The sequence below is a fragment of the Ovis aries genome, chromosome 5, assembly GCF_016772045.2.
Source record: "Ovis aries strain OAR_USU_Benz2616 breed Rambouillet chromosome 5, ARS-UI_Ramb_v3.0, whole genome shotgun sequence".
NCBI classification, from domain to species: Eukaryota; Metazoa; Chordata; class Mammalia; order Artiodactyla; family Bovidae; genus Ovis; species Ovis aries.
Genome location: NC_056058.1, coordinates 43,966,535 through 43,991,345, shown reverse-complemented (window position 1 = coordinate 43,991,345; position 24,811 = coordinate 43,966,535). Strand labels below are relative to the sequence as shown.

Genomic DNA, 24,811 nt, shown 5'->3' with positions numbered 1-24,811 from the left:
ACATCCATACATGACCACTGGAAAAACCATAGTCTTGACTAGATGGACCTTTGTTGGCAATGTAATATCTCTGCTTTTTAATATGCTATCTAGGTTAGTCATAACTTTCCTTCCAAGGAGTAAGTGTCTTTTAATTTCATGGCTGCAGTCACCATCTGCAGTGATTTTGGAGCCCAAAAAAATTAAATCTGACACTGTTTCCACTGTTTCCCCATCTATTTCCCATGAAGTAATGGGACTGCATGCCATGATCTTCATTTTCTGAATGTTGAGCTTTAAGCCAACTTTTTCGCTCTCCTCTTTCATCAAGAGGCTTTTATTTCCTCTTCACTTTCTGCCATAAGGGTGGTGTCATCTGCATATCTGAGGTGATTGATATTTCTCCCGGCAATCCTGATTCCAGCTTGTGCCTCTTCCAGCCCAGCGTTTCTCATGATGTACTCTGCATATAAGTTAAATAAGCAGGGTGACAATATACAGCCTTGACGTACTCCTTTTCCTATTTGGAACCAGTCTGTTGTTCCATGTCCAGTTCTAACTGTTGCTTCCTGACCTGCATGTAGGTTTCTCAAAAGGCAGGTTAGGTGGTCTGGTACTCCCATCTCTTGAAGAATTTTCCACAGTTTATTGTGATCCACACAGTCAAAGGCTTTGGCATAGTCAATAAAGCAGAAAGATGTTTTTCTGGAACTCTTTTCTTTCTTTTTTGATGATCCAGCGGATGTTGGCAATTTGATCTCTGGTTCTTCTGCCTTTCCTAAAACCAGCTTGAACATCAGGAAGTTCATGGTTCATGTATTGCTTAAGTCTGGCTTGGAGAATTTTGAGTATTACTTTACTAGTGTGTGAAATGAGTGCAATTGTGCGGTAGTTTGAGCATTCTTTGGCATTGCCTTTCTTTGGGATTGGAATGAAAACTGACCTTTTCCAGTCCTGTGGCCACTGCTGAGTTTTCCAAATTTGCTGGTATATTGAGTGCAGCACTTTCAGAGCATCACCTTTCAGGATTTGAAATAGCTCAACTAGAATTCCATCACCTCCACTAGCTTTGTTTGTAGTGATGCTTTCTAAGGCCCACTTGACTTCACATTCCAGGAATGAAGATTATATACACAACCATAAATCCATCAAGAGGACAGGTTAGGTAAGTAATGCTGAATCTATTCAAAGGCCTATATTATAGCCATGGTTAGGGACACTATTACAAACAGTGAAATATTTATCTTTGTTAAGCAAAAGAAGAGAGAAAAAGAAGCAATATCATGGCTACAAGTATGGGAAACGTAAGAGAAAGACTGGAGTGTTATGCATATGATGGTTGCCTGGGCCACAGAATCAAGGCAGGACAGGGCTCCAGCCCACATAGAGGCTCTGGAGAATGCTTAAGTTCGAAGCTGGGTTCCACCACTGGAAGTATATAACGAACAGCAAGTTATTTAGGGCCTCACTTACTCATTTTCCAGTGGAGTCAACCTCAGAGGGCCACTGTACAGGATAAAGGAAATGGTGTATGTCAAGCACTTAAAGCAATACATGGCATACATAGTAATATTCAAACAGTATTATAAGAGATGGAATAATTAGAGGGCTTTTTTTCCTTAAATATTGTTAATACAGATACACATATGAAGGTTCAAATCCTAGATTCATCAGCATACTATGTATATAACCTAGTTAAGTTATTCAACCTCAATATGGCAGTTTAGGCTCCTGTGTGAAATGGAAATAATAATGGTACTTTTCTGAGCTACGGTCCCCTCCTGCCAGGGACTACCCCAGCCACAGCTGTCCATAGCGTGACACATACATTGTAAACCCCTATCAAATGTTACACTATGGGAAGGAGGCTCATCTAAGGTTCTATCTAAACTCTGGAAATGATTAGTATAATAGTAGTTTATTATTATGTAGTCAGCTGTCATGTCTGAATTTAAGGGATCTTTCAGAAACAGCCTTTTGAAAAGTTCATGTAAATTACATGTTGTCTCTTTTCTACATGTGTCCTAAACTAGACCATAATCAACTGTGGGCAACAACAGTACTTTGTATTTCTTTCAGCTTTCATTAAACCTAGCAGAAGGCCAAGAACATTTTAGGTCAGTTAATGCATGCTATTAACATCTGCCTTACCCAGAAACAACTTCTTAAACCACTTTTCAGATCCTTTCAGTGAAATCAGAGGTCACAAACACCATAGTATCCAACTCTTTATTTTCCCATCAGCTGCTACTTATAAGGTCACAGCTATTGATCCTAATTATTCTTCCCATAGAAGAACATTTTCCTGCTGACTGATTCTGGGAGAGAAAAGACAAATGAACAGAAAATCAACTTTCTTAGATGTATACAAGAAATCAACAGTTTTCTATATCTACAATCTGAAAGTCTTTTTTTCTGCCTAAGCAAGCATACTGTCACTCTGTTGATTACTCCACCAGAATACATCTTCACATGTCAAACTGGATTAGTCCCTTAAAATGTTCAAGCAGTAAAAACAAGAATGGTGAATTCTACTGAATATGTTTGCATTTGCTTATTATAGGACTAGTTAAAACATCAGTTTATAGTTTTTTTTACACATTCAACAGTTTAGCAAACACATGATTCCTTCAATCTGACTAAAGTTGTAAGCCAACACTTCACTGGAGAAAATACACGAAACTGCAGCATTAGTCTTTGAACTGAAGGACTGAAATTCTTCCCAACTCTCCTTTGAGTCTATCACTACTCCGCATGTTCCTGCTCTTGTCCCGGAATCAGCCACCGAATACTCTCAGTTCGAATGGTAGCGTACATAATAAAACTGATTAAAAAGAATAGGGAAAATACAAGCAACCAGTCCACACTTTTTATCAGAGTGCTGGGAAGAGGGCCTATTTGGTCAGCTTGAGTTACCACCACATTTTTCTTGGCTTCTATACCTGAAAGAGAAATCAGTTTTGTTTCAAATGAGATAGAAAACATTCCCACTACAGATTTTTCTTAAGTATTCTGCATGGCATGCAAAATGATATGTAGTCTTAAACGGCACAGCTAGCATACCTGGGATGGGCTTCACTTGCCTGTCAGTGTAATTTGTAACTTGCCCTTCTCTCCACCACATCAAAGGAGCAGGAATCCATTCGGTGGTTCAAAGCTAAAACCCTAGACTTTCAGTGAACTCACCAGGAGGGTCTGTGTCAGTGCACTGTCGGAGGTGTCTTTTGTCCTCTTTTAAGACCAAAGTTCAACAGCTTAGTAAAGCTATTCTCAGCAGTCTACAGAAAGCTGTCACAGGGTAAGTAATGCTAAATTCAAAATGTTTTAAAATAATTTACTGAAAGAATTGTTAGAGCAACTAACCAACACTGGGAGCAGTGATTACCAAAGTGATTACATAGATTCCACTTGTGTTCTAAGTTTCGTGAGAGCCCTGAACAAATTGGCTCCCCTTCTCCATATCAATCTAAACGACAAGTAGGGATCCTTTACAAGACTTGGAATAACTCAATACCTGGTAGGTAGTTACTCCCATAAGGTAATTCAGCTCTCTGTTCTTCTGTGTTAGATCTAAGTAACTACATACAGCTAAGAATACATGGAAGGTATGCTATAATTTTTATTTACTTCCAATGAATATATTTCAGGAAAAAGTGGGTGCTCATAACTGAGGCCTTAAAGCTTTTGAGGAATGAACTTTTCCAATGAAGGAAATTTTATCAGTATTCAGTACTCAGACTTGTACAGGATAAAAATAAGGGCCTGTGTTTCAGCAAATATTAAGGAATTAAAATAGCATCTACACATGAATTAATAAATAGAACTCCGTACAACAACAAAAATGAAAAAAGCACAACCATACACAATAATGCAGATGACTCCCACAGACATAATGGTGAGTAAAACCAGTCAGACACGTACGAATCCATACTGCATGTCTGCATTAATACAAAGCTCAAAAACAAGGAATGCTATACTATGATAGTAGGCGGGAAGATGGTGCTTATCCTTGGGGAGAACAGGAGTGATAGTGCAGAAAGGGGGCTGGTAAGGTTCTCTTTCTGAATCTGAGTACTGGTTACTCAAGGTGTTCGCTTTGTGAAAATTCATCACTAGTCACAGGCATTAGTGACTGATGCATATTTCTGTGTAAATATTACACTTAAATGAATAATGTATACAAAAAGGTATCTATAGGTGTATGGCATGTGAATGTTATCTCAATAAAGCTGTTACATTTTTCAAAGCTATCTATAGTCATATTACTATTACCTAATCACCTTAAGCTTGCCACTGATTGACACACATTTAACAGGACCACGACATTTCATCAGAAAAGAAGTTTTACATTCCAAAGCCAATCTTGAATCCCTCACTTAAGGGTAATAGCTGATCAAAAGTCACAGAAGACATATTCCTCCAGCAATAAAATGTTGTCTTCTACAGCATATTATTTCCACATACCTGTCTGGTTAAAAATGAAGATTTTCAGTGTTTCCAGTGTTCGGTCTGTATGATTAAATCTAGCCATCGGTTTAGCCCCTTGAAATAACAAAATGTTCGGAACAGCCACGGTGCCAAACCTTGTAGAAAGGCTACAAGAGAGAAAACCTGAATTAACAGTGGGCTTCCTCACACAATTACGATTTCAGAATGGATGGAAATACATCAGAAAGGATCAGTTTCCCGTGACCTGTGGAGGCTTCTGACAATGAAATAAATAGGCTGTGGTTGTCTCTGACTGCCTTCCTCATGGATCATGGTTGGGGGCATTCCCGTTCTGCTCTCTGACTTGCTTTCTATTACAACGTGGAGCTGCCCCTGACACAATTATTCCACTACTTTTGTTTTTAACAGCCAAAACAGATCAGACCAGGAAATTCTAATGCATGGACAAATTACACTGTGTCAATTTACTTGACAGAAGAAACTTCAAATCTCCAGAATGCCCATTTCCATCCCTCATAAAAGATTCAACTTATGGATAAGCAGTTAGGTTGGTGAGTCGGTGCAAAGGAATCTACAATCTAACAAACACACCAGGAAGCTCACAATTAAGGCGGGACAGTTCAGAAGTAACATGGCCTGAGCGGTGCTGTTTCAATAGCGAGCAGTGGTGTAAGTCAAAATGCTCTGGGTTCAAGCCTCAGTTCCGCCACTGAATCAGCTGTGTGACCTTAGGGCAAATTATTTAACATTTCTAAGCCTCAGTTACCCCCACTAATAAAATGGTAATACTGGATAATCAGGATTTTTTTCTTTTGCAAACATGCTGTAACATAAATATTAACTGTAAGGTCGGACCCCGCGGGCCATGATGGGCCGCCCCTCCTCTCCCTCCCGCCGGCGAGAAGGTCCCTAACGGAAGGATCCTCCCAGATCCCGGGGACCAATGACAGCACACTTCGCAGGTTGCCATGACGAGCCGCCACTCCTCTCCCCCGCCGGCGGAAGTCCCTAACGGAGAGATCCCAGGGACCAATGACAGCACACTTCACCACTAAAGCCACCCCGCCCCAGTCGCACAGAAAGACCTATCAGCCGGCGACGAGCCGGCAACCTATCCAAACCCCCATCCACCAAACCCTGCCATCCCTCGCAGGGTGCATACATACACAAACTTCTAACACGGGCCGCGCGCGGACTTCCTCGACCTGCCCCGTTCGGGTCCGGGAACCCCACCGGGTAGCGCTTCGCCATTAAAGCCTGCTAGATATTCTTTTGGTGTACCTGGTCGTCTTTTACCGAACATTAACGTATGAGGCAAATACATGTCCCACAATACAATAAGACAGAGTATCCCCTATTCTCCATAACTGAGGCTCCATACCAGGCACTGAGAAGGATGCACAGAGATGCTGCTGCTGCTAAGTCGCTTCAGTCGTGTCTGACTCTGTGCGACCCCTTAGACGGCAGCCCACCAGGCTCCCCCGTCCCTGGGATTCTCCAGGCAAGAACACTGGAGTGGGCTGCGATTTCCTTCTCCAATGCATGAAGGTGAAAAGAGAAAGTGAAGTCGCTCAGTAGTGTCTGACTCTTAGTGACCCCATGGACTGCAGCCCACCAGGCTCCTCCGTCCATGGGATTTTCCAAGCGAGAATACTGGAGTGGGGTGCCATTGCCTTCTGATGAAGAAGCAACAAAAGGGATGATAAAAGCCTGCAGGGAATTGAGAATAGCGTGGAGGCTGGTGTCAGATCCATAAGCAAAGAGTGCTGAGCATGTGCTAGGAGCTAGCCCTGCTGACTAGGGGGCCAGTGCAGGGCCCGGTCAAAGCTGGACAGTGACTTCAAATGTTCTTCCAATCAGTCTGTAACCTTGGTCCAGGCCACTGAGATCTTTCCCTGAAGCCTTTGTGGGAAATACTAATTTGTGGGGCAGCTTCTTTCTTCATAAACAATTTCAGGTAAACATTATCCACACTGGAAATCAGGGCCTCATTTTCATCACCAACTTGACTATGTTCCAAACTCCACAAATTTATTCATACACAACCGCTATGTGACCTAAGAAGTAGCAACTGACTTACAGCAGGAGAGGAGGACATGGTTTATTACCTCAGACAGAATCACAGGGAAAATATTTAACATCTGCACTAAGTTATTTGTAGCTTATCTTACTGAACATTCAGAAAAAACAAAACCCCACTGAACACTGTGAAAGACTACAAAACAAAGGTAAGTGTATATCAAAGTCCTAAAACAATTCATCAAATTTATTGAATGTCTACCAAGAACATGCATTCAAGAATAAATATAAGCAAGAAGAATGAGGGCAAAAAGGAAAGAAAAGGAAAGAAAAGAATTTTTTTTTGAAAAAAGGACTTCTCTGGTGGTACAGAGGATTAGAATCTGTCTGCCAATGCAGGGGACACAGGTTCGATCCCTGGTCCAGGAGGATATCACAGCCAGTCAAATTGCCAACATCTGCTGGATTGTGGAAAAAGCAAGAGAGTTCCAGAAAATCTATTTCTGCTTTATTGACTATGCCAAAGCCTTTGACTGTGTGGATCACAATAAACTGTGGAAAATTCTGAAAGAGATGGGAATACCAGACCACCTAACCTGCCTCTTGAGAAATCTGTATGCAGGCCAGGAAGGAACAGTTAGAACTGGACATGGGACAACAGACTGGTTCCAAATAGGAAAAGGAGTACGTCAAGGCTGTATACTGTCACCTTGCTTATTTAACTTACGTGCAGAGTACATCATGAGAAACGCTGGACTGGAAGAAACACAAGCCGGAATCAAGAGTGCTGGGAGAAATATCAATAACCTCAGATATGCAGATGACACCACCCTTATGGCAGAAAGTGAAGAGGAACTACAAAGCCTCTTGATGAGAGTGAAAGTGGAGAGTGAAAAAGTTGGTTTAAAGTTCAACGTTCAGAAAACGAAGATCATGGCATCCGGTCCCATCACTTCATGGGAAATAGATGGGGAAACAGTGGAAACAGTGTCAGACTTTATTTTTTGGGGCTCCAAAATCACTGCAGATGGTGACTGCAGTCATGAAATTAAAAGACGCTTACTCCTTGGAAGAAAAGTTATGACCAACCTAGATAGTATATTCAAAAGCAGAGACATTACTTTGCCGACTAAGGTCCGTCTAGTCAAGGCTATGGTTTTTCCTGTGGTCATGTATGGATGTGAGAGTTGGACTGTGAAGAAGGCTGAGTGCCAAAGAATTGATGCTTTTGAACTGTGGTGTTGGAGAAGACTCTTGAGAGTCCCTTGGACTGCAAGGAGATCCAACCAGTCCATTCTGAAGGAGATCAGCCCTGGGATTTCTTTGGAAGGAATGATGCTAAAGCTGAAACTCCAGTACTTTGGCCACCTCATGCGAAGAGTTGACTCATTGGAAAAGACTCTGATGCTGGGAGGGATTGGGGGCAGGAGAAGAAGGGGACGACAGAGGATGAGATGGCTGGCTGGCATCACGGACTCGATGGACGTGAGTCTGAGTGAACTCCAGGAGATGGTGATGGACAGGGAGGCCTGGCGTGCTGCGATTCATGGGGTCACAAGAGTCGGACACGACTGAGCGACTGAACTGAACTGAAGCAATAAAGCCCATGCGCCACAACTACTGAGCCAAGTACCACAACTACTAAAGCCGCGCGCCTTGAGGCAATGCTCTGAAATAAGGGAAACCACTGCAATGAGAAGCCCACACATGGCAACGAAAAGTAGTCCAGGCTCACCACAACTAGACAAGGCTCACCACCGCTAGAGAAGGCTCACCACAGCTAGAGAAAGCCCATGCATAGCAACAAAAACTCAGTGCAACCAAAACAAATAGAAAGAATAAAAAAGAAAGAAATCCTTAGCAGACATAAAACAGGGGTGCCAAGAGTTAGGCTGTTAGGTTGGGGACCTACGCTGCAGGTGAAAGTCACACAGGAAGAACGTACTTAGGATGCTAATTTTGCTAATTCAATCTGGCCAGGACCCTAACATATCCTCTGCCCCCTCCCTTGCCATCAGGCAGAGTCATCTTTAAATTCCACCAGAGGAAGAACTGTCTTTGTTCTTAAGGAGCCTCCAGAAAGTCTCCCTCAGGAATGTGCCAATCCTCACTGTTCACACTGTCTCTCCTTCCCTCAATTCCATCTCAAAGCTCAGGCTCAAGACGGCCTCCTCTGCTCCTAACTTAACTGATTACGACCCCCAAGTAACTGTAACCATCGTCCAATGGGATGAGACATAAACCCCACTGAGGGAAGATACCTGCTGTGCTGAGATGCATCCAGTGCCAGAAAGTGAAGAGCTGGAAACGCGCGGGGCAGAGAATTAAAATGAGGGGCCAGACTGGCAGAAAATCGGCACCAAGGGGTGTAAAACAGGACTAGAGTGCAGTCACTACCGTTTGGGTTGAGAAAATCCATAAGGTCCTGTGGCAAAAGAAACAGAAAGTGTTAAAGTCAGCAGTAAAGGATGGGTACTTCTGCTGGAAGGATACTCAAGGGCAGGAAGCACCACTGATGCCAGGGTGAGGAGGTGGGGGCGGGGACAGTAGTGTAGCACCCGAAGAACCTTCTGGGGTAGACCCATATGGATCCACGGACCAGCAGAAAAGCAGCATCAAATGCCACATCACCAGCTTTCCTCCAAGGTTTTCCTTTTTCAATATACATATTAATAAAGGATAGTTCATCTAGAATGTTGTGTTAATTTCTGCTGTACAGCAAAGTGATTCAGTTAAATATACACATATTCTTTTCCATATTCTTTTCCGTTATGGTTTATCACAGGATATTGAATATAACTCCCTGTGCTATACAGTAGGACCTTGTTGTTTATCCCTCCTATATGTAATGGCTTGTCCATCCTATATCTATTAATCCCACACTCCCAATCCACTCCCTCCCCACCGCCTCCCCTTGGCAACCACAGGTGTGTTCTCTGTCTGTGCGTCTGTTTCTGTTTTGTAGATAGGTTCATTTGTGTTGCATTTTAGAGTCCATTTTTAAGTGATATCATATGGTATTTGTCTTTGTCCTTCACTTAGTATGATAATCTCTAGTCCCATCCACGTTGCTGCGAATGACACTATTTTTCTCCTTTTTACGACTGATTAATATTCGTGTGTGTGTGTGCGCGCGCGCACGCCACATCTTCTTCATCCGCTCCTCTGTCAATGGACATTTAGGTTGTTTCCACATCCTGGCTATTGTAAACAGTGCTGCTATAAACACAAAGGTGCGTGTCCCCTTTTGTTTTTGGTCACGCAGTGTGGCAAGTGGGACCTTAGTTCCCCAACCAGGGATCAAATACCCACCCCCTGCTGTGGAAGCAGAGTCTTAACCAGTGGACCGCCAGGGAAGCCCCAGCATATGTCTATTTGAGTTGTGGTTCTGTCTGAATATATGCCCAGGAGTGGGGTTGCTGGATCATATGGCAACGCTAATTTTAATCTGATGAGGAACCTCCATACTGTTTTCTAGAGTGGCTGCACCAACTTACATTCCCACTAACAGTGGAGGAGGGTTCTTCCTCTAAGCTTTCTTAATATTACTATAGAGCAATTTTAATATTTTTCATAATTCTTCAATTCATACACTAAGTACTCACAGGGTACAAGCTAATGTCCCAACCTTAGAACTGTGCATCTCACACAATCAAACAGAATCATTAAAGCACTGTGGTCTCAGGCCCAAACTATAATCTCAGCAGATCCAAGTCTATACTAAGCAGTCAGCTCCATGTATTTGGCCAAACGTTACTTCAGTCTGAGGGTGGATCATCCCCGCCACCACGCTAACTCTGACCACTCAAAGTGCTTTCTCCTGTGTACACATGGAACAGCCACACGACAGTTCACACAGCTGAGCCCCAGCATTCACCAGGCACCGAGGGCAGGGTGTGACACCTGCCTTGGAAGGGAGCTCAACGTACTGTATGTACCCTAATTTAAAATCAGCAATCACATGGAACTTCCCTGGTGGTCCAGGGGCTAAGACCCTGAAGTCCCAGTGCAGGGGGCACAGGTTCGGTCCCAGGTCAGGGAACTAGATCCCACATGCCACAACTAAGACTTCATATGCTGCAACGAACAACCCTACAGCCAAGTCTGAAGGCCCCTCGTGCCACAGCCAATGCCCAGCGCAGCCAAATAAGCAACTATTTCTTAAATAATGATAAAATAAGCAACCACAGTTCTCACAGCTAGGATTCTTTTCTTATATAAGCAGCCTGAATTCAGTCTGCTCTCTGGCTTTAACAATCTGACAGAAAACATTAGTCAGAATCCTGGTATTCTCTTTAGAATCACCATTTATCCAACTAGCTGGAAAGCACGGCTGGCCTAGACAAGTGTGTCGGCTCTCAGTCCAGAGTAAACACTAGGTTCATACTCTCTGGAGGGAAAAAAAAAACTTTCCAGCAATATAACAAACTTCTCAGGGACATGACTGGTCCAAGCAATGGTACATTACAATTTTAGTAATTCAGATATCTCATTTTTATGTCTCCATAACAAATACCTCACTGAGAAGAAAAGTGCTATGATTCTGATACCAAGCACCTCCCTGTCCACTGGGATTTTTATCATGGGTCTTGGTGGTGAGATTACCCCAAGGATGACTAGGTTTAGGCCACCTAAAAAGCATAGTCAACACTAGTTATATCTCCTCCTTTCCCTACATATATCACAAAAAGTCAAGTGAATTTTCACCAATGCAGCCACTAAATGCTACCCCACTTACAATATGATGAAGATTATGACTCTGCGTGTGAAAGATGACAGAGTATTAAATCATAAAAGCAATGTGCAGAAAAGGAGGAAAGTACTGAATAATTTTTTCTTACCTGTGACATATTCAAAATTTTCAGAGTGAAATTTTCTAATCCTGTCACATTTCTCTCCTCACAGTTGACCTTCGGGGATTTCAGACTTTCGGTGGCATTGGCATCCTCAGTTGGGGCGGGGTCGGATTCCGCCACGTCGGGCTCAGTGTAGTATTCCTCTTCTCTCTCCGAGAAACTTACTCCAGCTCTGTCCAGGGAGAAGAGGCTCTCCCGGAGGTTGCACCTCGAGTCCTCCTCCCCTCTGGCCCCGCAGGTGCCGCTGCTGGACTCTGGGCTCAGCTTGTCCTCGGCTTCCCCAGGAATCACCGACAACATCACCATGTGGTTGCCGTCAGCATCCAGCCCCAGCACTGCCTCCGTCTCTTCTGCAGACAGGTCCTGGCCCACTGGGTCAGGGGAAGGCACCTCCTCACTCATGTACACAGCCCCCACCTGGAATGGGTAAGCAGGCTGCTCCTCTGACCATAAGTGACTTCTTTTCTCTGCAACTAAAACATGCCAGCACGTTCACAGTCATATCTGACTTCAAAATAAGTGAATTCCAAAGAATCACAGTCCTCAAATATGAAAAATTTCCCCTCCAGAGTAAAAAGTTACATTCCCATTAAACTATCAGAGAGCCACCCATCATTCTCTAGGTCATGAAGAAGATCACAAGGGGGTACCAGATCAATGAATGCCCAGAAGTGGACAAACGCACAGCTTCCCATGAAACCTGCAGCCTGCCATGTGGATCACAAGCAAAAACATTCCGCTCCAGACATCCAATTAGGAAAGTACAGTACAAACACTTTAACAATTTAATTGGTTTGATGAGACTATCCCAGAAAATAATGATGGCTTTATGGGAAGATTCTGCAGTGGTCATGTACAGGTGTGAGAGTTGGACCGTAAGAAGGCAGAATGCCAAGAATTGATGCCTTTGAATTGTGGTGCTGGAGAAGACTCCTGAAAGTCCCTTGGACAGGAAGGAGATCAAACCAGTCAGTCTTAAGAGAGATCAACCCTGAATATTCACTGGAAGGACTGATGCTAAAGCTGAAGCTCCAGTATTCTGGTCATCTGATGCACACAGATGACTCATTGGAAAAGTCCCTGATGCTGGGCAAGATTGAGGGCATAAGGAGAAGAGGGTGTCAGAGGATGAGATGGCTGGACAGCATCACAGATGCAATGGACGTGAACTTCAGCAAACTCCAGGAGGTAGTGAGGGACAGGGAGGCCTCATGTGCTTCAGTCCATGGGGTCGCAAAGAGTCAGACACAGCTGGGCAATGAATACAGAAGATTCTACTGTGGCAAAGCATCTTTGCACCCATTACATCAGCTCTGAGACACGGATGGGATGAAGGTTACCAAGTCAGCTTAATAGATGACTGACCTGCAGTACAAGAGGTTCAGCGTGACGCGCAATGGCACAAAGCAGTAAGCAACAGGAGCGGAGTCTTGCGGCTACTGCTCCAGAGCGGGCCTTACCTCCCTGCAAGATACCTCAGAGGGCTGCCAGGCCACACTACCTGAGGAACACCGCTACCTCTAGCAGCAGCTCCTCCTGGGGGGGCCTCCACCACTGGCCTCTGCTTTCCCGCCTGCTGCCCTTGGGCTGCAGCCCACAGGAGTGCTTAAGGAGGCACCCAGCAGAGCTGGCACAGCCAGGAGAGGAGGCTTTCCGCTCGCTCTAGAGCCACGAGATGGGGCTTGAGCCAAAGGTCTGGGTAAGGGAGGAGTCCGAGGCAGTCTCACACATCCATACAGGGGGCTCCACTCACCTCTGTAATAATAGCTCCTGCCCTCCACCTCTCATGACCTCAACAACAGCCGCCAGACTCTGGGTAAGGAAGGAGTGCAGCTGCACCCGGACGAGTCCACCATATGGCTGGGGAGCCAGCAGCTGTGGAAGGAGTCCTGCATGCAAAGGAGCACACACTCTGTCTACCAGAGTGTGAGTGACCAACTGGCTTCAAAGCTGGGGAGGGGTCTGGGAGCTTCCTAAGGCATGCACGCTTGTATAATGTCTCAAAGAACATTTCCACAGATGTCTGCAGACTCATTCGGCAATTCAAAAACACTCTCCGGGAATTCGTTTCAGGCTAAGTGGAAAAACAGAACCCAGATTTACTCTCCCTCCTGAAACAACCCCCAAAACAGCCAAATATGTTTAACAACAGCTTCAGGAGACTGAGACAGGGAAGGACAGTGATCACTGAAAACACAGCAAACAGACGAGAAGAGCCCTACAACAAACAGCAGCAGCTTACTGCCTGAGGGAGTTCCTGCCTTGACTCAGTTGAGATGGAGGGTCCAGAAAGACTAAGAAAGCCAGAGTCTGCACAACAGAACCCTGGAGATGGGAGAGCTGCAGAAAGAGCACTCCGGTCATCTGTGGAGGGGCCTCCAGAGTGTACTGGTCAGCATATGCATGTAAGTAAACTACCCAAAACCAGGGAAAGAACCACTCAAAAGGATTAGAGACAACAATTACCCAATATCCACAGAGAGCTGGGAATAGGACCTGTCCCCACCACTACACTGGAAAACCTCATAAGCCACAGAGCCCTGCGAAGAGTGCACAAAAGGGACTTGCTTTGGTGCGTGCATGCTGAGTTGTCAAGTTGTGGCCAACTCTTTTCAACTTCACGGACTGCAGTCTACCAGGTTCCTCTATCCATGGAATTTTCCAGGCAAGCATACTGGAGTGGTTGCCATTTCCTCCTTCAGGGGATCTTCCTGACCCAGGGATCGAACCCACATCTCCTGCATTGGCAGGCGGATTAGCAGGGTCCAATTAACCCTAAAGTAAAGACAGCTCTGCTCTCATCTAGCAAACCTGAAAAGTAAGAATCAAACTGTGTTCAAATAACTGGATATCTGAACAAAGCTCAAGAGTATTTATAAGAATACTAAAATACCTAGCACTCAACAAACTAAAAATTTACATCTGGCATCCAGTCGAAAATTACCAGGCATGCAAAGAAGCAGGGAAATTCTCCTCATTATCCATAATGAGAATAATCAAACCTGACCAAGAACTTGCACGGTTGTCAGAATTATTAGACAAGGCTATTAAAACAGCAACAACTGCATTACATGTTTAAAAAGTAGATGCAGAGAACACAAGATATAAAAAAAAAAAGAGAGAGATCAAAATGTAAGTCAAAACCACAACGAAATATCACCTCATACATATTAGACTGGCTATTATCAAAAAGACAAGAAATGACAAATGTTGACAAGGGTGTGGGCAAAGGGGAGCCCTTATGCACTATCAATAGGAATGTAAATTGGTGCAGCCTCTATGGAAAACAGTATGGAGCTTCCTCAAAAAATAAAACATAGAGCTACCATGTGATTCAGCAATTCCATTTCTGGGTATTGATCCAAAGAAAACAGAAACACTCAAGAAGATACATCCACCCCTATGTTCACTGCAGCGTTATTTACAAAAGCCAAGACAGGAAAGCAATCAATGGACCAATGGATAAAGAAAATGTGATATATACATCATACATACTAACATGAATATGTTAATATCACATCAATAATATATTAATGTGATATTATATGTGTGTATATATATCACATTGTTCAGCCATTAAAAAAAAGGAAATCTTGCCATTTGCAATAACATGGATGGACCTCCTTGAGGGCATTATGCTAAGTAAAATAAACCAGAGAAAAACAAATACTGTATGATCTTTCTTATATGTGGAATCTATCAATGTATAAACATACACAATTGTTTCTGAAAATCTAGCTCTGAAAAGGAAAAGAAAGAGCAGGTAGTTGTTACGGGCAGGTAGGGGGCTAAGGGACAGGATTTGGTTGTTAGGACATAAGGTAAAGCGTCTGTCTGCAATGCAGGAGACCCAGGTTCGATCCCTGGGTTGGGAAGATCCCCTGGAGAAGGAAATGGCAGCCCACTCCAGTATTCTTGCCTGGAGAATCCCATGAACAGCAGAGCCTGGTAGGCTACTGTCCATGGGGTTGCAGAGAGCCGGACATGACTGTGCAACTTCACAAGGACATAAAACTGATGGGAAAACAGGTAAGCAGGGAGAGATGACAGGTTAGATACAGCAGAGTACAGGGTTTGGGAAGCAAGGCAGGTCCTGACAGAAGTGGGTCAAGCACTATTTTGACTATGACCTAGGGAAGGGGTTGGGTGCCTGGACAGGGAGTTCTGCCAAGATGGTGGGGATGGCAGTCTTTCTGTAGCCCTGGGTTGATAAATGTGTACTACATGCATAATCAGAAGTCAAACTCAACGTGATTACTGGATTGTTCTTAAGATGAGAGCAGGAGATGAAGCCAGAGAGGCTAAAAGTCTGGAGAACAAAAGGTGGCAGACTGGGGAGCCAACCCCACTCTCAAATGCACCAGCTCTGTAGAGATCTGCTCTCTGACCCTAACCAACATTCCAGGTCCCCTAAAGCAAATGGAGAATGCCAACATCCTGAAAGAATCTCCAGAGAAAAAAATCAGGGCACAAAATAGAATCTGGTGCTCCTGATCGCCTTCATGTACAACTAGATAGATTTCCCTTACAGAACATCAAAAGGAAGTCTGAGTGATGCAAAGAGTTAGAATTTTGAGTCAGAATAAGAGAAGACAGAAACTGTCGTGCGATGTCTCTCCCCAAAGTCATCATGGACTTTGGATTTGTTTTGAATACTTTTTCTTTTCCTTTTTTTCTCCTTTATGACCTTCAGGACACTGGAAATACCCAGTGAACTCTCTACCATCGATGTAACTGTACAGACTCTGCTGCTGCTGGCAGTATGGTTATACAATTTTTGTGATAGGAAAACAAGTTCTTTTGAATAAAAATAACCAATGATGCTCAAAAAGCGCTAAGGATACTGCCTGGCATTTAATGAGTGTTTTCATTACTTTTCATAACTCAGCAAGCCGGCTGCCTTGCCTCTTTCCAGGACATTGTTGCAAAAGGAAAGACCTGCATACTTCTGATCCATGAGCGCTAAGTCGCTTCAGTTGTGGCCTACTCTTTGCGACCCCATGGACTGTAGCCCACCAGGCTCCTCTGTCCATGGGATTCTCCAGGCAAAAATACTGGGGTAGATTGCCATGCCCTCCTCCAGGGGATCTTCCCCACCCAGGGATCGAACCTGCATCTCTTCTGTCTCCTGCACCGGCAGGCGGGTTCTTTAGCACTAGCATTACCTGGGAAGCCCGCGTATTCCTGGTTAAGTTCTGAATAACAAGCAAGGTCAAAGGGTCTGGACTTTAACAGAGCTGTGAGGAGTGGGGAGAAAGAACAATGAGAGTAAGTCCCAGCCACGCCTCCAGGTGGCTGCCTTCCTCCACAGAGGAGGGCCTAAGAGCATGATCTGGCAAGCAGCGGGTTACCCGGGGTGTCTGCTGTGTTGTTCCCATCTATCCCTCACACAGGCACCTGAGCAAGAATGACCTTCTTAAGAAAGTGGTCCAGCAGGGTGCAAAGTGAATCGTGGGCTTTGCAGTGAGAGATACAGGCTCTGCCAATTACCAGAAGCACAAATGTAGGCAGATTATTTAGCCTCTCTGAGCTCAGCATCTTCACCAGTAAAACAGGGATACTCAGAACATATCTTGGTGGGAAGACAAAAGGAGAAAATGATAGAAGGTACTATGCACAGTTCCTGGCTCCTACTAAGGGCACGGTTCTTGATCAGTCTCTCTAAGTCGTGTCCGACTCTTTGCGACACGGTACAGGTCGGCTACTCGTTATGATTATCATTAATAATAAAGTGCTCAGCACATGCGGGTACGCCTCAGTAAGCGCTAATACACGGTCGGGGCATCCCGCCCCAGCGCCTCCCACCCCGGACCGCGAGCCGGGACCACCGGAGGAAAGAGGCCGGGACAACGCGGAGAGGGGCGCTCTAGAGGGCGCCAGGAAGAGGCGAGGCGCGCAGATCGGGGCCTTCGCGCAGATGAAAGAGCGTCGCCCAGGTAGACCGCCTTGCCGGTCATTTCACGCACAGCCTCCCGCGCCGCCGCTCACGGCCCCAGCCTGTACTCACTCTCCTCGGCGCGGGCAGGAGACCCCAGCACCCACAGCAGAACCTGCCACCAGCCTAGGAGCCGCATGGTGCGGGGCGGGCCCCGGCCCGTACACCCAGGCCGAAGGGCAACAGGCGCACAGCGGCGCGAGTCGCGCTCCCCGGCGGAGGAAGGCTGGGGGAGGAGAGGCCGGGAGCGCGGGCGCGATCCCGCGCCGCCATCTTGGCAGCTGGCAGCCACCGAGGGCGCCATCTTGGAGTCGGGCGGCCGGCTCTGGCTCCTGGGCTCTTGCTTGCGCCGTGGGGCTCCCGGCTGTTTTCCAAATTGCCTGACCCTGGTGCGGCCTGGCGGCTGGCGGCACACCCTGCGCCCCTGCCCAGCACTTCCTTCTCGGGCCAGAAAGGCCCAGAAGCCTCCTGTTGGAGCGTTTATGGGGCTTCAGATCTCCAGCTATCCTTCCCAGGTTGCCAGATAAAACACAGGATGTCTATTTAAAAATTTCACATAAACAACGAATGATTTTTCTCACTGTAAGAGACCGACCAATGCTAGGCTGCCCTAGTTTTGCTATAGTACATTTTCTAGTGGGACCAGAAGGATCTGGGACAATGGACACCATGGGTGGAAGAGCCCACATTTGTAAACTAGATCACTACAGTCATCATTTGGAATAACAACCTTACCCCCAACAGTGTAGTCGCAAAGATTTTCTTTAATTTCTTGTCTCCCGTAACCTTGGGCTTCCCTGGTGGCTCAGGGGTAAAGAATCCACCTGCCAATGCAGGAGACTCCAGTTCCATCCCCACTTCAGGGAGATCCCCTGGAGAAAGGCATGGCAGCCCACTCCAGTATTCTTGACTGCGAATGCCTATGAAACAGAGGAGCCAGGAGGGCTATAGTCATGGGGTGGCAAAGAGTAGGATAGACTTAGCAACTAACAACAACATACCGTCCTTACTGGATCTGAAGGGGCGTGACAAGCCACTGGGACAGAGGATTAAAAGAATTTAGGATTAATGAAAAGGAGGCTGACTTGGCTCATCCACACACTCTTTCCTCTTTATTATGTCCTATTCCCCTCTCTTTGTTTGTGTTTTGGCTGTTTGTTTGGACACATGCACTTCCAGATGTTAGACTTGTTTTACAGTAAATGCTATCTCTGATGACAACTCAATATATACAGCCAACAGAACAGAATGTATATTTGACTGTCTCTCCACCAGGTGGCACATGCACTTAGTGAGAGTTTAAAACATTCAGGTTTAAGACAGGTTTTACTTTCATTTCCTACGAGGTAAAAAAGTTGACATCATCCTCTTTGGCTGAACTCTATGCACCAACACCATACATCCTGGGGATTGTTTACACAAGAGGCTGATAATATTTGGAATTGTTGGGACTTCCCTTGTGGTCCACCGGCTAAAACTCCAGGCTCCTGATGCAGGGAGCCCAGGTTCAATCCCTCATCAGGGAACTACATCCTACATGCCACAACTAAGACCCGATGCAGCCAAATAAATATTTTTAAAAGAAAGGAGAAATTGTTACTCACAGCTACACACCTGCACTCACAGTGTTTTGTGTAGGGTAAGGGAGTTAGAGAAGGCGAGGTTCGGAAAAAACGAGACCGGCACTTTACAGGAACAGATCCGATCACCTTTAATAAGGGGAGAAGGGGCAGTAGTCAGATTAGTGAGCTGCTGCACTAACCCAAGAAAAGAGTAAGTATATATAGGCATATATGTGGAAATCTACTGTCTTAAGGGGGCCTGTTTGTCTCCAAGGTTGTTCAGAGTAGTTATCTCTTAAACAGCTAGGGCAAGGAATTCTGGAGATGGCCAGAGGCTGGACGGGCTGGAAGCTGGGTATAATCTACCTTAATGTCCATTTTTTTTCTTTGGGTGAGAGAGTTCTTTGTTTTGCATAGAATGGTGGGGAGGACCTAGAGTGGAGTTTTAACTCCAGGCTATTATGAGCCATGTAACTTTCCTTCACTTTGTACCCCTTTATATGTGCTTAGTCACTCAGTCATTTCCAACTCATTGCGACCCCCTGGATGATAGCCCGCCAGGCTCCTCTGTCCATGGGGGTACTCCAGGCAAGAATACGGGAGTGGATTGCCATGCCCACCTCCAGGGGATCTTCACAACTCAGGGATTGAACCCAGGTCTCCCACATTGCAGGCGGATTCTTTACCATCTGAGTCACCAGGGAAGCCCGTCCTCCTTGATGAGTTTGTCTAACTCATTTTAGTCTGGTGAGTCATGAGGACCTCTTTCTCTCTCCACCCCCACCCCCTCTTTCATCAGCAGACAAGTATTTGCTTTCATTTAGATTACCAGGAAGAAGACTGAGCCCCAAAGAATTGATGCTTTCGAACTGTCGTGCTGGAGAAGACTCTTGAGAATCCCTTGTACTGCAAGATCAAACCAGTCAATCCTAAAGGAAAGGACTGATGCTTAAGTTGAAGCTCCAGTATTTTGGCCATCTGATGTGAAGAGCCAACTTACTGGAAAAGACCCTGATGCTGGGAATGATTGAGGGCAGAAGGAGAAGGGGCGACAGACAGACAGTTGGAAGGCATCATCAATTCAATGGACGTGAGTTTGAGCAAACTCCAGCAGATAGTGAAGGACAGGAAAGCCTGGTGTGCTGCAGTCCATGGGGTCACAAAGAGTTGGACACGAGTTAGCAACTGAACAAGATCACTGTGGCAAAATGAATTTTCTAAAGATTGCCACAAAAATATTCCCCATCCCACATGCTGTTGTGCAAAGCAATTTTGTCACTGCCCATCAATTTTTGCTGTTGTTTAGTTGCTAAGTCATGTCTGACTCTTTTGCAACCTCACAGACTGAAGCCCACCAGGATCCTCTGTCCATGGGATTTCCCAGACAAGAATACTGGAGTGGCTTGCCATTTCCTTCTGCAGGAGATCTTCCTGATCCAGAGATTGGACCCACATCTCCTGTATTGGTAGGTGGGTTCTTTACCACTAAGCCACCAGGGAAACCCACCTCATCAACAGGTAGAACCTAATTCCCCTCCCCTTGAATCTGTGTGGGCTTGTGATTCACATATAACCAAGAGAATGTGGCAGTTTATGAAATGATCCTGTATGACTTCTGAGGCTACACAACTTTATCCTTTTTAGCTGGAAGGTTTCACAGGCAAACCTGAGCCACTGAGTAAGTAGACGGACTGTCCTGAGGCTGCTGTGCTCTAAGGAAGTTCAAGGTAGCTTGCATACAGAAGCCGTGACACTTCATGAAGAGAGATGCCCACCACCACCAGCTGATCCCAGCCCTACTCTGTTCCAGCTTTGGCCAAAGTCACTAAGTTTTGGTGATTTTTTTTTTTTTTTGGCCGCACTGTGCAGCATACAGGATCTTAGTTCCCTAACTGGGCATGGAATCTGCACCCCCTGCAATGGAAGCAGGTAACCCTAATCATGGAACCACCAGGGAATTTCCTGGGTGATTTTTTAAAATAGGATAGATAATTGGATGTTATTTTATAATGTAATACCTTTCATCTGATGAGAATAATTAATTAATAAATCAGTACTTTGGGCATGTATTCACATAGTTATTCTTCCAAGCTCCTTTCCTACTTTATCATTTTGATGTTGTATTTTGATGGACTTAAGATGACCCAATGTACTCATTATTATTTCATCAATACTGGATATTCTTTGCAGTTATAACAAAAGGAGATTAAACTGAGCTCCTTCAATAATTAAGTAGCCTCCCAAGATATACCAGAGTTATGTCCTGAAGCACAGGTTAGATTAGGCAATGTATATTAGTTAAGGAAACTCTTTAAAAAGAGGGGGAAAAAAAGAACTTGCCTGGTGCTCCAGTGGCTAACACTCCCCAGTCCCAAGGCAGAAGACCCAGGTTCCATCCCTGGTCAGGAAAATAGATCCTACATGCTGCAACTAAGAGTTCAAAACTAAAGATCCCTCATACAGTGACTGAAAGATCCCTCTTGCAGGAACAAAGACCCAACACAGTCCAATATATATTTATTTATTTAATATATATTTATATACATACATATATATGTATGTGTGTGTGTGTATATATATATATATTTGTTTTAATCACAGTTTCTTTTTCCCCATTTATCTACTCAGGGCACATACCCTAAGTTTCATTCCTAATCAAAATCATGCTTTACTTTATTGTACATGAAATGCTGCCTGCAGGATCACAAGTATAAACTCAACTATAAAACTAGAAGACCTCACATTTCTGACCTGGCTACTAAGCCCTTGGCATTTATGATTTTACTCAGAAGGCTTTCTCCCAGAGATCATTCTTATTTGACTCATTAGGAAACTAAAGCACAGAGAAAGCTGCTCGGTGTCATATAGGGAGTTTCTCACAGAGCTGAGGCCAGAATATTAATCGGAATTCAAAACTTTTTACATTGCTATATAATCAGGAACCCATTTCAAATGTTATTACACTGTTAACCAATACTTCATAAGAGCTCATATACATAAATATTAGATTTAACTAAATTGACTGTTTCAAAGCTAACAAGAAGGATCCTATTGAGAGAGGTTTAAGGTATAGGAGGGTAATTTTTGAGAAGAAAGTAAGGTGGGATCCAAAGGATAAACTAGAGACAGTAAGAGGAATACCTCCTTTATTGTAATTGGAGGAGAGGATGAATGCAGATAAGCTATTTTCTCAGTAAGAAGAAAGGTGATCTGCTGAGAGAGAGCGAGCCTGTGGTAATACCTAAGTACCTAAGGAGAATGGAGAGTGGAAATCTGAAATAACCTAAATAAAATGCCATGACAGCTGACTAAGGATACTACCAGGACAGTGTTGGGGATCCAGCTGCAGTTGCAAAGCAGGAATTTATAATGGCAACTGGCACAGTTGCGTATTTTTTCCCAATAACATTTAGCAGCCCTGAGGTAAAAGGGAGCCAAAGTTAGGTTGGAGTTAGTGTTTTGCCAGGCTTATGTGATGGAAAGATGGGGGTGGGGGAGAGTTAGTTGAAGATGATGATAGTTGCTAATGTCCTTATCAGTATGCTGCTGCTGCTGAGTCACTTCAGTCATGTCCGACTCTGTGCGACCCCTTAGACGGCAGCCCACCAGGCTCCTCTGTCCCTGGGATTCTCCAGGCAAGAACACTGGAATGGGTTGCCATTTCCTTCTCCAATGCATGAAAGTGAAAAGTGAAAGTGAAGTCCATCAGTCGTGTCCGACCCTCAGCGACCCCATGGACTGCAGCCTTCCAGGCTCCTCCATCCATGGGATTTTCCAGGTAAGAGTACTGGAGTGGGGTGCCATTGCCTTCTCCGCCTTATCAGTATAGTTGAGTCCTAATATTAATTGGAAAGGGAAATCTTGAGTTGGCTATTCCTTATGTACATGATCACTTAGTATAATCTAACAATCATTTATAATCAGTGTATTGATTATCTAATGTTGCATAATAAATTCCCTAAAACTTTGTCTTAACATAGTAATAACCATTTATCATATCATACCATTTATGTGGGTCGGGAATTGAGAAGGGGCTTAGCTGGGCCATTCTGGTTCAGGATCTGTCATACAGTTGCAGTCAGGATGATGACTTGGGCTACGGTTATTTGTGGGCTTGACTGGGGCTGGAAGATCTGCTTCCAAGATGGCAACTTGACAATGACTGTTGGGAGGAAGGCTCAGTTCTTAATCATGTGGATCTCTCCATAGGACAGTTTCTATGTTCTAATGACTTGACAGATGGCTTCCCCCAGACCAAGTGATCCAAAAGAACAGTTATAAAGCTGCAGTCCTTTATGCCCTAGACTCTGAAATCACACATCATTTCTGTAATTCCTGTTGGCTATACATCTAACCATGTACGTGTAGGATGGGACTACACAAGGACATAAATGCCAGAAGGTAAGGATCACTAGGAGCCATTTTGGAAGCTTGCTTATCACAACTAATAAGGTGTGAATTCCTATAATATTAATACTTGATGATGTTATAAATAATAATAAAATAACATACAAAACACCTATCTAAGCCATTACCTAATGGTCAATTACCTACTTACCTAATATGTTCTTCATTCCCCTTTCAACTCATTGAATCTGATTTTTTTCAGATGTACTTAAGCTTACAACACATTTGAGAAGTTCTGTTTAGGAAATGCCAAATCTTCAAGCAAAAAAGAAATCCATAAATTATGATTCAACTTACTGCGTTTGATACTATACCCGATGTACCATTTGGAGATACTGATTCACTAATACTATCTTCAAAATTAACTGACATCAAAATGGTGACTATAAAAAAGGACAGGGAGTTTCCTGGCAGTCCAAGGGTTAAGACTCAGGGTTTTTAGTACCGTGGCCTTGGTTCAATCCCTGGGAATTAAGATCCTACAAGCCACATGGCACAACTAAAAAAAAAAAAAAAAAAAAGCAACAGGTTATATATCTTTCGTTTTAAAAATTAAGTGAAGTACACCAGTCAGAATGGCTGTGATCCAAAAATCTGCAAGCAATAAATGCTGGAGAGGGTGTGGAGAAAAGGGAACCCTCCTACACTGTTGGTGGGAATGCAAACTAGTACAGCCACTATGGAGAACAGTGTGGAGATTCCTTAAAAAATTGCAAATAGAACTACCTTATGACCCAGCAATCCCACTGCTGGGCATACACACAGAGGAAACCAGAATTGAAAGAGACACATGTACCCCAATGTTCATCGCAGCACTGTTTATAATAGCCAGGACATGGAAACAACCTAGATGTCCATCAGCAGATGAATGGATAAGAAAGCTGTGGTACATATACACAATGGAGTATCACTCAGCCGTTAAAAAGAATTGATTTGAATCAGTTCTGATGAGATGGATGAAACTGGAGCCGATTATAAAGAGTGAAGTAAGCCAGAAAGAAAAACACCAATACAGTATACTAACGCATATATATGGAATTTAGAAAGATGGCAATGACGACCCTGTATGCAAGACAGCAAAAAAGACACAGATGTGTATAATGGACTTTTGGACTCAGAGGGAGAGGGAGAGGGTGGGATGATTTGGGAGAATGGCATTCTAACATGTATACTATCATGTAAGAATCGAATCGCCAGTCTATGTCTGACGCAGGATACAGCACGCTTGGGGCTGGTGCATGGGGATGACCCAGAGAGATGTTATGGGGAGGGAGGTGGGAGGGGGGTTCATGTTTGGGAACGCATGTAAGAATTAAAGATTTTAAAATTTAAAAAAAAAATTAAGTGAAGTGAAGTCGCTCAGGCATGTCCAGCTGTTTGTGACCCCATGGACTGTAGCCTACCACGCTCCTCCATCCATGGGATTTTCCAGGCAAGAGTACTAGAGTGGATTGCCATTTCCTTCTCCAGAGGACCTTCCTGACCCAGGGATCGAACCCAGGTCTTCTGCATTGTAGGCAGACGCTTTACCGTCTGAGTCACGAGGGAAGTCCTAAGTTTTAAAAATAGCACACGCCAAAAAACTCTGTGACATAAATCATACC

At 44.4% G+C, this 24,811-nt stretch overlaps 1 protein-coding gene across 1 annotated transcript; it reads right to left on the bottom strand.

The window, feature by feature from the left end:
* Positions 1–2,724: 2,724 nt before the first annotated feature.
* TXNDC15 (thioredoxin domain containing 15) lies at positions 2,725–17,377 on the bottom strand. The gene is given in 5 exon segments (NM_001163056.1): positions 2,725–2,921; positions 4,444–4,574; positions 8,709–8,872; positions 11,289–11,776; positions 17,311–17,377. Coding segments are annotated over 5 exon segments (1,047 nt in total).
* Between the last annotated feature and the right edge of the window lie 7,434 nt (positions 17,378–24,811).